This window comes from Trypanosoma theileri, assembly GCF_002087225.1.
Source record: "Trypanosoma theileri isolate Edinburgh chromosome Unknown TM35_Tth_31_V1, whole genome shotgun sequence".
Lineage (NCBI taxonomy): Eukaryota > Euglenozoa > Kinetoplastea > Trypanosomatida > Trypanosomatidae > Trypanosoma > Trypanosoma theileri.
In genome coordinates, this window is record NW_021639873.1 from 97,127 (window position 1) to 108,814 (window position 11,688).

Consider the following 11,688-nt stretch of genomic DNA (forward strand, 5'->3'; position numbering starts at 1 on the left):
AAAAGATTATTCTGAAGATCATTTTCTGTTACTTTATTGCTTTCTTTTTCTTCTTTTTTTCTGTTTTGGATTTCACTATTGTGTGAAAATAACCTTTTATTAGAAAGGGAGGGAAGGAAACATCAAAATAAAGAAAAGAAAAAAAAAACAGGAGTAAATAGATAGATTCAAAGAAAAGAAAAAAAAAGGGAAATAGAGCGAGGGAAAAAAAAAATATAAAATAAAAAACTATATCAAATGGCAACACACGGCATGTGGATTCACGCACAGAACATGGGAGAGCCAGTGACGTTTCTCCTTCACGATTCTGATGGAAAGGGAATGGATGCTGTGGCTTATTTAGATAAACTCTGTACTCTTCTGCGTAGTAGTGATCCCGTAAGTATCAAGGCAGAAAGTGCTTATCAGTCTCTGAGTGTATATATAAGTATGTTGGATGATGCTGATGCTGAACCTTCAAATCTAGAGAATGAAATGGAAGTTGGAATTGATGAATGGACACCATTTCATCTGGCAATTGTGGTAAAACATGCAAAAGCTGTTGCTGAACTCTTGTCATTTCATCAACAATATTCTGTTACTGTATTGGAGGATCTTTTGCGTGATAATAGTAGAGAAGCTTCACTGGAAACTGGAGCTGATGCTATTGCTGCTGCTTCTACATCTTCCACTTGTCCAGATTACCTTTTAAACTCACGAGAGTGTAGTCCTATGAAAGGAAGTTTACATCAGCAACGAAGAGGCTTAGAGATTCAGGTGCGGAATGAGTTGGGTGGAACAGTTGTCATTCTTGAAGGAACTGTAAGTAGAGGAAGTGTAAGTGTAAATGGAGGAAGTGTAAATGGATGTGGAGAAGTATGTAGTGATGAGGCTTCACGGTATTTTAGAAGGGGTATGTCGGGTTCATTATCTATTGGAGGAGAATCCAAGTATACTATTTCAACTGTAACAGGAGCATTGGGATCTCTCTTAAATTGTGTGGTGTATGAAAGAGATTATGCAAATAACTTTGATGACTACGCTGGTGCTAGTGCAATTGGTGGTGAAAATAATAATAATAATAATAATAATAATAATAATAATAATAATAATAGTAATAGTAGTAATAGTGGTGGTAATAGTGGAGTGAAGTCGGAGTCTGGATTTGTAACGCAAATTATATCTGCACACCGTGGAGCCCTTTCTGAGTATTATACACGGTTTCCAAGTCTTATTATTGATCACGATGTCCTGTATGAGGTTTGCTCTGGTGATCTGCGAATTCTCAGTAATATGTTGAAACTCTTTGCGGGTTTACTTCTCCCTGTGATAAATGGAAGGCGTATGTATTACGTTGGTAGTGGTTCACGAGGGAGTTCCACTAATACATCACCGTGGGAATCTCCACATGGTGTGGCCTTACCACGTAGTATTCAACAACAACAACCATCACATCAACAACAACATCAACAACAACAGCAGCATCAACAACATCATCATTCACATCATGCTGTACCGCAAAGCCCAATTTTATTATCCTGTGCCCCGCAGGAACACCAAAAACTTGCATTTCTTGCGTTGTGGATAAGTTTTCGTGAAACCACAACAATGGAGCGACAACCACCGGGATCCGCACGGCAAAATCGTGAGGCAACTGTTCTCAGTGACTTCCGTGTGTCATTATGGAATTTTAAAAAGGTTACTCATATAGCTCCACCAAACTCTATATGGAGTGGTCATCTTTTTGTTCTTTCTAGACTTCTCTCCCGTGATTGTGCGTTGGAAAGTTTCCTTGATATTGTTGAAGAAGGTGATTATGCCTCTTGTTCTACTGGAATTCCAGCTACCTTCATCACACTACTAGTGGCAGGAGCTGTGGTTTCGGCATTACCAAAAAGATATCATCTTCTGCAAATGTTGTATAAAAAGGTAAAAACTTTACTAGTAGATGTGCCTGGTGTATTTTCACCTCTGCGATTCTACCTCGCATCACGTCCAACGAATGACGCTGAACGTTTTGAAGAGTTATGGTTGGCCGCAACACCACTCACATCTCAAAAGAAATTCAACGCTAGGGTAGATATGCTGTATTTCGCATGTGTGGAGTCTGTATTGCTTAGTGCAGAAGAACTCTGGAGCAAACCTGATGCCTTCACTGAAAAGAACGATCGTTTAAGAGTACAGTCTGTACTGCAGGATTGGCTTAAAATGTGTCAACGGTTCCTATTGAGTTTGAAAGAAAAACCACCAAGTGGACAACAACAACGACGTGCTACATCCAAATCACCTGCAGATGATGATGTCAACCCATCCACAAAAAACTCTTTCCATTCTTCTGAAGATCATGATATTGAAGCCCTGCGCCGTTTGTGTGAGGCATTGCCCTTGCGTCTTCAACATGGTGAACCGCCATTACCGGCATTTTACAAATTTCTATACCCGCAAACAGATACTAATACTACTACTACTACAGGTTCTGGTTCTAGTGTTGCTGGAGTATCGGATGTAGTTAATGCTAATGGAAAGAATACTGTTGGATCTGATGTGGAATCTGCCTTTGAGGCTGCTCAGTTTGCCTTCTCAAGGATGGCAGCATCCGCCAGTAACGACATCAAACTCAAGTTCTACGGTCTCTACAAACAGGCGACTGTGGGAGACATTAATGTCTCCAGGCCATGGATGGTGGATGTTGTTGGATGTGCAAAGTGGGATGCGTGGAATGCACTCAAAGGAATGACCACAGAAGCAGCAAAGCGACAGTATGTGGAGGATCTACAAGAACTGCAAAGTTCACAACCAAAGACCCAGTAAGTGCGGCAACGCATTCAGAAGGAGGAAGAGAGGAAGAGGAAGAGGAAGGAAGTGAAAAAATGAAAAAAAAAAAAAAGCAAAAAAAAAAAGGAAGAAACAGTAGAAGAAAGAGAAACAAAAAAGAAAAAAGAAAAAGAAAGCAAAATAAACTGAAAAAAATCAAAAGAGAAAAGTCTGGGGAAAGGTTTCAGAAAAGAAGATATGTGAGAAAAGATATTTGGAGGATATTGGCATACAATAGGGGTGGGTAGAGTGCAAAATAAAAGTACAGAGTAAAAGAACCTTTTTGTTACAACTCACGTTTACTGGAAGGCTTACATCCACCGATATTCTTCCAGCAGTTGAAGAATATAAGATCACCATAAAGAATCAATACACCGCATAACTTTTACCTAAACAAATAAAAACAGACTATTATTGTCTCCGTACGAGTCAAAACAACACACAACCGTGCTACAAGAAGGAAAAAGGAAACTCCATCCATCTTGTTTCTGCATCATTATCCAGCAATCTCTGCAGTTTGTTTCTTACGTTACATTTTTTTTTTTTTTGTTTTTTACAACAACACTCTTAATTATCATTCCATATCAACCTTGTACACATACACTACATAAAAAACAAGAAAAAAAAACATTCACATCTTTTTTTTCTTTTATTACACCCTCTCATTGCATTCCATCCAAAGCACAAGCAAGAATTTAATCCAAATCAAAAAAAAGAATTTAAAAAGAAAAACAAAACAAATGTCTGAAAAACGCCCTCGTGAATCAGGTGAGGTGGAAGTGGAGCCACTGCTGCGCGAGAACCCAGACCGCTATGTCTTATTTCCTATCAAGTACCACGACGTCTGGCAGAAATACAAGGAGGCCGAGAGCAGTATCTGGACAGTGGAGGAGATTGATCTGGGCAATGATATGGTGGACTGGGAGAAGCTGAACGATGGGGAACGACACTTCATCAAGCACGTCCTTGCGTTCTTCGCTGCGAGTGACGGAATTGTGCTGGAGAACTTGGCACAGCGCTTCATGACAGAGGTGCAGGTGCCTGAAGTGCGCTGCTTCTACGGGTTCCAGATCGCCATTGAGAATGTGCACTCCGAGACGTACTCAGTGCTGCTGGATACGTACATCACCGACTTGGTAGAGAAGGATCGTCTTCTGCATGCCATCTCAACGATTCCATGTATCCAGAAGAAGGCGGAGTGGGCGATCCGGTGGATCCGCAGTGCCGACTCGTTCGCAGAGCGTCTCGTTGCATTCGCCGCGGTGGAGGGTATATTCTTCTCTGGCTCATTCTGCGCACTGTTCTGGCTGAAGAAGCGTGGTCTGATGCCCGGACTGACGTTCAGCAACGAGCTCATCTCGCGGGATGAGGGTCTGCATACCGACTTTGCGTGCCTCTTGTATGAGAACTACATTGTCAACAAGCTGCCAAAGGAGCGAATCCATGAGATCATCCTCGAGGCGGTGGAGATCGAGCGCGAGTTCATCTGCGATGCGCTTCCAGTGCGACTGATCGGGATGAACTCGGATCTCATGGCAACATACATTGAATTCGTGGCGGACCGACTGCTGGTCGCACTTGGCAACGAACGACATTACAAATCAAAGAATCCGTTTGACTTTATGGAGATGATTTCGTTGCAGGGCAAGACGAACTTCTTTGAGAAGAAGGTTGGTGAGTACCAGAAGGCGGGCGTGATGAGCGCGGATGGTAGCACCAAGGTTTTCTCACTGGACACGGATTTCTAGTTTTCGTGATTTCGTCATGTGATTTTTTTTGTTTTCTCTCTTGCCTTCTGAATATGTCTGTTTTTTGTAGACTGTGTGTTTGATAAACTTTTTTTTTTCTTTTGTTTAATCTCTTCTGAGAATATTTATATCCCTGCGATTAGTACATATGTTATATGGTTGAATCGTGTGGTAATTGATTTTATTTCTTTTTTATCTTGTAGAAATGTTTACTGTGTGGGAAAGAAAAAAAAAAACAGTGGTAACGCTTCAGAAGGCTTTTTTTTTGTTTCTGATTGTTTTTCTTTTTTTTCTTTTACTGTTCGATTTTTTTTTTTTTTTTTTCCTCTCCACGCGGAGTGTACTGGCGAGGAGGTATTCTAGAAGTAATCACTTTGTTAGTAGCACTAGGTGATGCCTCTAGTAGCTTATAGAGTAGGATTGATTGTTTTTTTTTTTTTCCATCGTTTCAGAGTTGTTACTGTTTGGCTGATAGAGAGCACTAGGCTATAGATAAAAATTTCCATATATATTTTTTTATCATTAAAAGGGTTGTGATCAAATCAGGAAGGATGTGATTTAGTCTATCTGTTTTCTATTTTGTTTCTCAAGTCTTGGCGGTTTTCGGTTTATTGTGTGTTTGTTCCTCTCTTTTTGAGTAAAAGGAAATTATCTTTGTTGGTGGTTGTTCCGATTGTGGTATGCCGGTGTGAATGGGGATGTGCGGGTTTGTTGGATGGAGGGCAGTGACCTTTTATTTTTATTTTCTTTAGCACTTCTCTTCTTCTTGGTGAAGTTGATTGTCAACAAAATGTTTAAAATGGGTGGGATATAAAGGAAAAAAGAAGAACAGAGTGATGAAATAGGGGCAATTGGGTGATTTTATCTTTTTTTTTCTATTTTTCAATGGTATTTTTTGTTCTTTTTTTTTTTTTTTAATATGGTCATCATTTTTTTTTTTTTGTGACCATTCGGTATTTGTTTTTTTCTTTTCACTGTCTTTTCTTTTTTTTTCTACTGATTCTCGCGCAAGAAAGACACGTGGCTCATATTTCCTGATTTTCTTTGTTGTTGTTGTTGTTGTTATTATTTTTTTTTTCTTTTTTCATTATTTTTTTTTTTTTTTGCCACTAATCACGTTGCGGTACCTGTAAGCTACGCAGTAGGTGTGTAGGTCCTCTTATCCCTATCTCATTTCCCAGTCCCTCAATCTATCTTTACATCTAATCTATATATATATATATATATTACTTATCCGTCTCCATGTCTCTGGAAGGCAATCTTCGCCCGATGAACCCCGAGGGGTGGACCACGCGGCAACTCATCTCCTACGCCGAGTTACACAATTTACGAGTCCCAGAGGCGGGTACTGTCATCTCACGAGAGCAACGATCGGAACTTCTTCAGAGTGTGCAGTCCGATCTATTTAGTTTCTATGATAAATATAGCGATAAGGAGGAGGTGGGGGAGGCATCAGGTTCACTGCGGCGTAATGATTTCTCATTGCCAAGTAAAAATTTCAACCCACTCGCTCATTGCGATTATGCAGAGTGGTTTCGTGCGAGTCCGGAGGAGATACTTAAGCGCCGTGCCCATCCCAGCATGGCGCGGTGGCTTCGTGAGCATCCAGAGATACTACACAACATTATCACTGCTGGACTCAATGAACTGAAAGAGAAACCTCTTCGTGGCTTCTATGATGCTGGAAGACTACCATCGCTGGAATGGTGGTTGCGATTTACGTTGGGTAGTGAAGGGGAACAAATATTAGAAGAGTCGGAAAACACGTCTCGTGTATGTGGGAAGAAATTATCAAGGCTTGAAGCCATAGTCACATGTTTGGAATGTCGAGTGGATGAGCAGTGTGTGTTATGTGCGGATTGCTTTCAAAACTCACCTTGCAGAAATCATAAACATGTGGTCACGCATGGGAGTGGTGGTGGTATTTGTGATTGTGGTGATCCAGGAGCATGGAATCCGGAATCTTTCTGTACAAAACATCGTGGTTTTCAAAAAAATGATGATCCCACAGCTAGTATGAAACCTGTAGAGAAAAGATGGTTAGAGGTGGAGACTAGTGGATTACTGCTCTATCAAATCACAATTATGCAAAAATTTATGCAAGAGGTATATGCTCTGAATAGTAATGATGATGATAATAAATGGGCTTTAAGCTGGATAGATCGTCTTTTACGACGAACCGTTTCAGATACGCTCTTTTTGGCTACTAAGGCGGAATCCACAAGACGTATGTTATGTATTGCTTTAATGCAAAAGACATGTATGAGTAGTCTAATCAAAAATAAGCGAAAAAAGAGATTGGAGAATAGTGAAGAAACTGAGACACATGTCTTCTTTTCATGTCTAGAAGAAATGTTTCTTAATGATATTGAAATTGAAAAAACTAGGATTATTATTTGGGAAGAATCTCTTTTACTTTTAGTGGATAGCTGCATTTCTGATCCATTACTTCGTGTTCCCTTTGCAGAATTATTACTTAAGTATGGTGAGAGACTTTCCTTACAAATTAATCGACATGTGGCTTCATTATCTGTTCAGGTTTTAACTGCGAAAGATGTTGTAGATGCCCTTCTTCAGCGATTACCTCATCCATATTGGGAAAGTGTACTTGGTCAAGAGACCATTCTACACCGACAATTGTCTGTTATGTTGTATGTATGTTGTCATATTAAAAACGATACGGCGCTGCGATATGATTTCAATCAAATGACTGTACGTTGTGCCAATCATTTTAGAGAAGTTATTACGGCATCGGAAAATACTAAAGCTTTAGTCGTCTCACGTCTTCTTTTTCGTGCCTGGTATAAATTATTGACAATGATTGGTAGTACAAGTACGGTACAGAAGTGTGATCCAGAATCGGTTTCATCGGAAAGATATGCGGTTGTTCGTGATTACGCGATGGTATTGGATCTTGAATTGCATGATGTCTTATATCCTATAGGGAAAATGGTCCATAGTATCTGTTCAGCCTTACAAACCGGAAATGAACCTATTCCACAATGGTTAAATGAGACACTCTTATCATTACCACCAAAGTGGGCGAAAGTACCAGATCCAGCTGCGTATTATTCTTCTCATCGTGAAGTACTTAATGCACTTACTTTAAAAAATGCATCTACATTATTGTATGATATTAATAATATGAATGAAAGATTTAAAGCATCTCGGGAGTATATGCGGGGAATTCTTTTGGAATCTATGAATGCTACTAATAGTATTCTGACAGAAAAACGAAGTGCCTTTTTACCCAAAGTATTTGTTCTTAACGGCGTGGATGATGAAAATCGGCTATCGTACTACAATCCACAAGATAGTTTAGCTACCAATCCAGCATCCTTTACTATACCTCATATGCGTTTTCTTGGAGTACTTATTAAAATATGGGAAAGAGTTTTGCAAGAGAAACAAGAGCAGCAGCAGCAGCAGCAGCAGGAGAAGAAGAAGAATCAAAAAGAAAAACAATTAGACCTATTAAGTGGTAATAGAGTTGATGAATATTTTTATTCTCTTGTTTCTGAAGTTTTTGAAGCCACACAATCGTCTGCGGAGTATTGGATTGATGAATGTCTTATGCCAATTGTTTTATTGGGACAAGTTGAACAGGGATTATGGAATGGACCTCTTTATGGTATGGATGAACGATGTGCATGCTATATGAACTTTTCCTCTCTTTATGTGGAAACAGATATTTATATGCTACAAATACTTTTATTGTTAGTTCCAACAGAAAAATATGCTATTCAACTCTTACAACGACATATTGGAAATGTAGAAAATTCTTCAGATTTGTGGTATTCATCATTTCTACGTCTTATTCTCACAATAGCAACAACTCAAAATAATCCTGCTATTGTGGAAGAGTCTGATCTCAGACAGGCATTGCGAGAGAAAATGTTGTATACTATGGTAACAACACCTGAATATACTTTCCGAATGTTACTTCGGTCTATTCATGGATTTTCATACGCTTTACCAGGTGTAGATTGTGATGCAATGCATTGCTCTATCCTAAAAGAAATAGCTGTACAAGAGCATAGACAAAGTGGACAAGTCTTTCGAGTAAAAGATGCGGCGACGTGGCGAGCCAATGTGAACCTTTATCATCCTCTCATTCGAGATCAACACTTGTATGATATGCATGATTTATTTAGTCGACTTGTACGGCGAGAGAGAATGATGCAGGAACGGGAACGACGAATGGAAGAAACATCACAAGAACCGGTCGTCTCATTTCCTCCTCCTAATCCTAAGTGGATTGAAAATGATCGAGAGCAACAACAACAGCAACAGCAGCAACAACAACAAAGGACTCTTGATTTGGGTCCAGAGTTTCGTCATAAAATATGTCTTTTACTACAGACGACAGCAGTACTCTCTGTTGCTATTCATACAATACATTTATATTTGTTTTTTGAGGTGAAACGAGATTCTGGAAAGAGTAGTGGACATATAACAGTGAATGTACTTATTCATGCCATTACCGTACTTTATCTTTCTATGAAAGCCTGTAAAGAAATAAGTTCCATGACTTCAACTGCTGATTCTGCAGGAATGATTGACTGGGATGCGGTAAGTTTGTTTCAGCAACAGTTTATGCCACCATCTGGGTATAAGTATGAAGATTTAAAGCAATTATATCCTGTAAAAGAAATTATGTCAGCAATAACATTAAAGGAAAAACTTAATATTCCCGTGAGTGTACATAAATCTGTAAAAAATACAACAACCATTGACGCTTTACAGACTCTTCGTACCTACATTAAGGAAGGAAAATCCGATTTTAACAGTCTTGTGTTAATGCTGGAGTTTATTCTTACTGGTGTGGGTGCATTATCTCCATCCAGTATAGAGGCAAAGGCGTCTCTAGAGAAGACGCAAAATGAAGAAGAGAACCAACGACGTCAGCGCTTAAAGGAAAAGCAAGCTGCATTATTGCGTCGTGTGAGAGCGAGTGATACAAAAAGTTTTGAAGAAGTACAAAATGTGCTCGAACGTGAAGTTAAGAGTGATAAGAAGAGCAATCAAAGTAGTTTAGATGGTATTACTACTACTACTACTACTACTATGATGACTACTAAAAAGAACCATAATAATAATAATGATGATGATGTTGATGGTGATGATAACAACAGGGAAACCTCCTCCGTTGTGGCTAGACTTCTTTTCCGCCTTGCGGGAGTGGAGTGTTGTATTTGCCGCGATACCACAGATCATCCACTGTTGTTATTTGCACACACCTCCAGCTCAGATACACTGTACCGCCTCGGATTTCATACAGGAGAAAGTAATGAAAAGGATGTACGTAAAATTCATGGAAATCTACATCTCTGTGGTCATGCAGCACACAAAAACTGTGTGGCGAAAACATTTGGTCGACTTGCTCGCTTCTGGGAATTAAGTAGAAATTCACTTCTCTCAACAAATCTTTGCCCATCTGAATTTAATTGTCCAATTTGTGTTATGATTTGCACTACCCTTTGTCCATTACCGGCATTAAAACTACATGTGAAACAACCTGTTTCCTTGTTGAGTGCCACTCCCTCTTCTTCATTGTTTGATGCCGTTCGCAGTGAAACTTTGGATACGATTATGGGCCACACACCAACAGCTGGAGTACTTGCAGCTATGCGAAAAGTCATTGCACGGGCCTCCGTTGGTCTTCCAACGTCGTATACAAAAGAAGAAGTTCCTTTAATGGATCCAACAAAGTTACAGAAGGAAAATCCAACTGTATGGGAAATTTCAGAAACCCTGCGGTGTATTCGATATCAAATGTATGTGGATCTTGAGTGGGTAAAGGCAGGTGGTGTACTGCAGTATAATGAGTTGTTAACACTTCTCAGTTTACTTATTTCATTTGATATAAAATTACTTGAATCCAATGCTCAACTGCTTCATCAGGAGTTTAAGAAAGATAGTGATGTATTTTTTACATTCCTTTTGAAAGTCCTGTTGAACCCAAAAGAGGCAGTGACGTCTCTGGTTCAACATACAAAAATGCTTATTATTTCCTGCTTTAGTGGATACTTTAATGGACCTGAATCTTTTAAAGAATACGATTCTTGTATTCTCACTCATACTCAATCAGCAGAAGGTAACAATGAATATAATGAGTTACTTATCGCACTTTGGCGTGAACTAGGTTGTCTTACATTACTTAAAGTATTACTTGTGGATGGGACCCCAATGCAATTATTACACATTAAGGAAGAAAAAATAACTCTTAAACCATTAGAGGCGGATGAAATTACCACATTATCTGGTCGACAACGTGCTGTGCTCCTAATGTTGTGCTATCTATTGGAGGATAAACAACAACTTCTATACAGTTTAGAAGTGGAGGATCCTGGTACCGCACTGGCCTCTCTACTACAGTCAGTGGTAGATTGTGAAAAGAAAGCATGTAAGAATATCTTGAATCCTCGTAAAGGAGAAATCATACGTTCTAAAATGATCTCATTACCATATGATGGACCTGTCGCATGGAGACAATGTATTCTGCATCATCTATTTCACCTTGAAAATACAGTGGGGGAAATGATTCTTAAAATGAGTTCAGTGGAGCGTTGCAGTGTATGTGGAGATACGGAATCACGACGTGTGATGTGTTGTTTTTGTGGTCAACGTCTCTGTGCACGTCCATCATTTGGTCCACCTGAACTCTATGCACATACACTGAAATGTGGTAATGGAGTAGGAGTTTACTTTAAGGGAGGAGAAAATGCTTTTCTAGTACTTCTTGCTGTTCCTGGTCGTTATTTATCCTATCCGGGTCTTTACATTGATGAATATGGTCAGGGAGATCTTCGCATGTTTCGCAATCATCTTGTGACGATTGGTGATGAGGCGGCGAAAACGTGGATTTCGCTTTGGATGCGCTCTCGCTGGGGTGTGGAATCCTTTGTTGTGAGACGATTGGTAAGAACGCACCTGGATCGTATGTAAAGAAAATGTTTGTGTGTTTGTGTGTGTGGACTGTGTGGGATGGAAGGGGAGTGAGTAGAAAGAAGTATAATGAGCGGCAACCAGAAAGAAAAGGATAACGAGGGAGAAAAGAAAAATAATATTTAAAAAAAAAAAGAAAAGGATAAACAGATAGTTGAAATTGTGTTACAACTAACATAAGAGTAGGAAAGTTGTCTTT

The 11,688-nt window shown here is 39.4% G+C and overlaps 3 protein-coding genes across 3 annotated transcripts; all 3 read left to right on the forward strand.

Moving 5' to 3' along the window:
- Positions 1-237: 237 nt before the first annotated feature.
- Positions 238-2,790, forward strand: TM35_000311330 (acyl-CoA binding protein; the record flags this gene model as incomplete). Its single annotated transcript, XM_029028614.1, has 1 exon — positions 238-2,790. One exon carries the CDS (start codon positions 238-240, stop codon positions 2,788-2,790), a length of 2,553 nt encoding a protein of 850 aa, XP_028880013.1.
- A 743-nt stretch (positions 2,791-3,533) lies between these two features.
- TM35_000311340 (ribonucleoside-diphosphate reductase small chain) lies at positions 3,534-4,541 on the forward strand (the record flags this gene model as incomplete). Its single annotated transcript, XM_029028615.1, has 1 exon — positions 3,534-4,541. The coding sequence occupies one exon, from the start codon at positions 3,534-3,536 to the stop codon at positions 4,539-4,541; it is 1,008 nt and encodes a 335-aa protein (XP_028880014.1).
- A 1,242-nt stretch (positions 4,542-5,783) lies between these two features.
- TM35_000311350 (putative ubiquitin ligase) lies at positions 5,784-11,489 on the forward strand (the record flags this gene model as incomplete). Its single annotated transcript, XM_029028616.1, has 1 exon — positions 5,784-11,489. One exon carries the CDS (start codon positions 5,784-5,786, stop codon positions 11,487-11,489), a length of 5,706 nt encoding a protein of 1,901 aa, XP_028880015.1.
- Between the last annotated feature and the right edge of the window lie 199 nt (positions 11,490-11,688).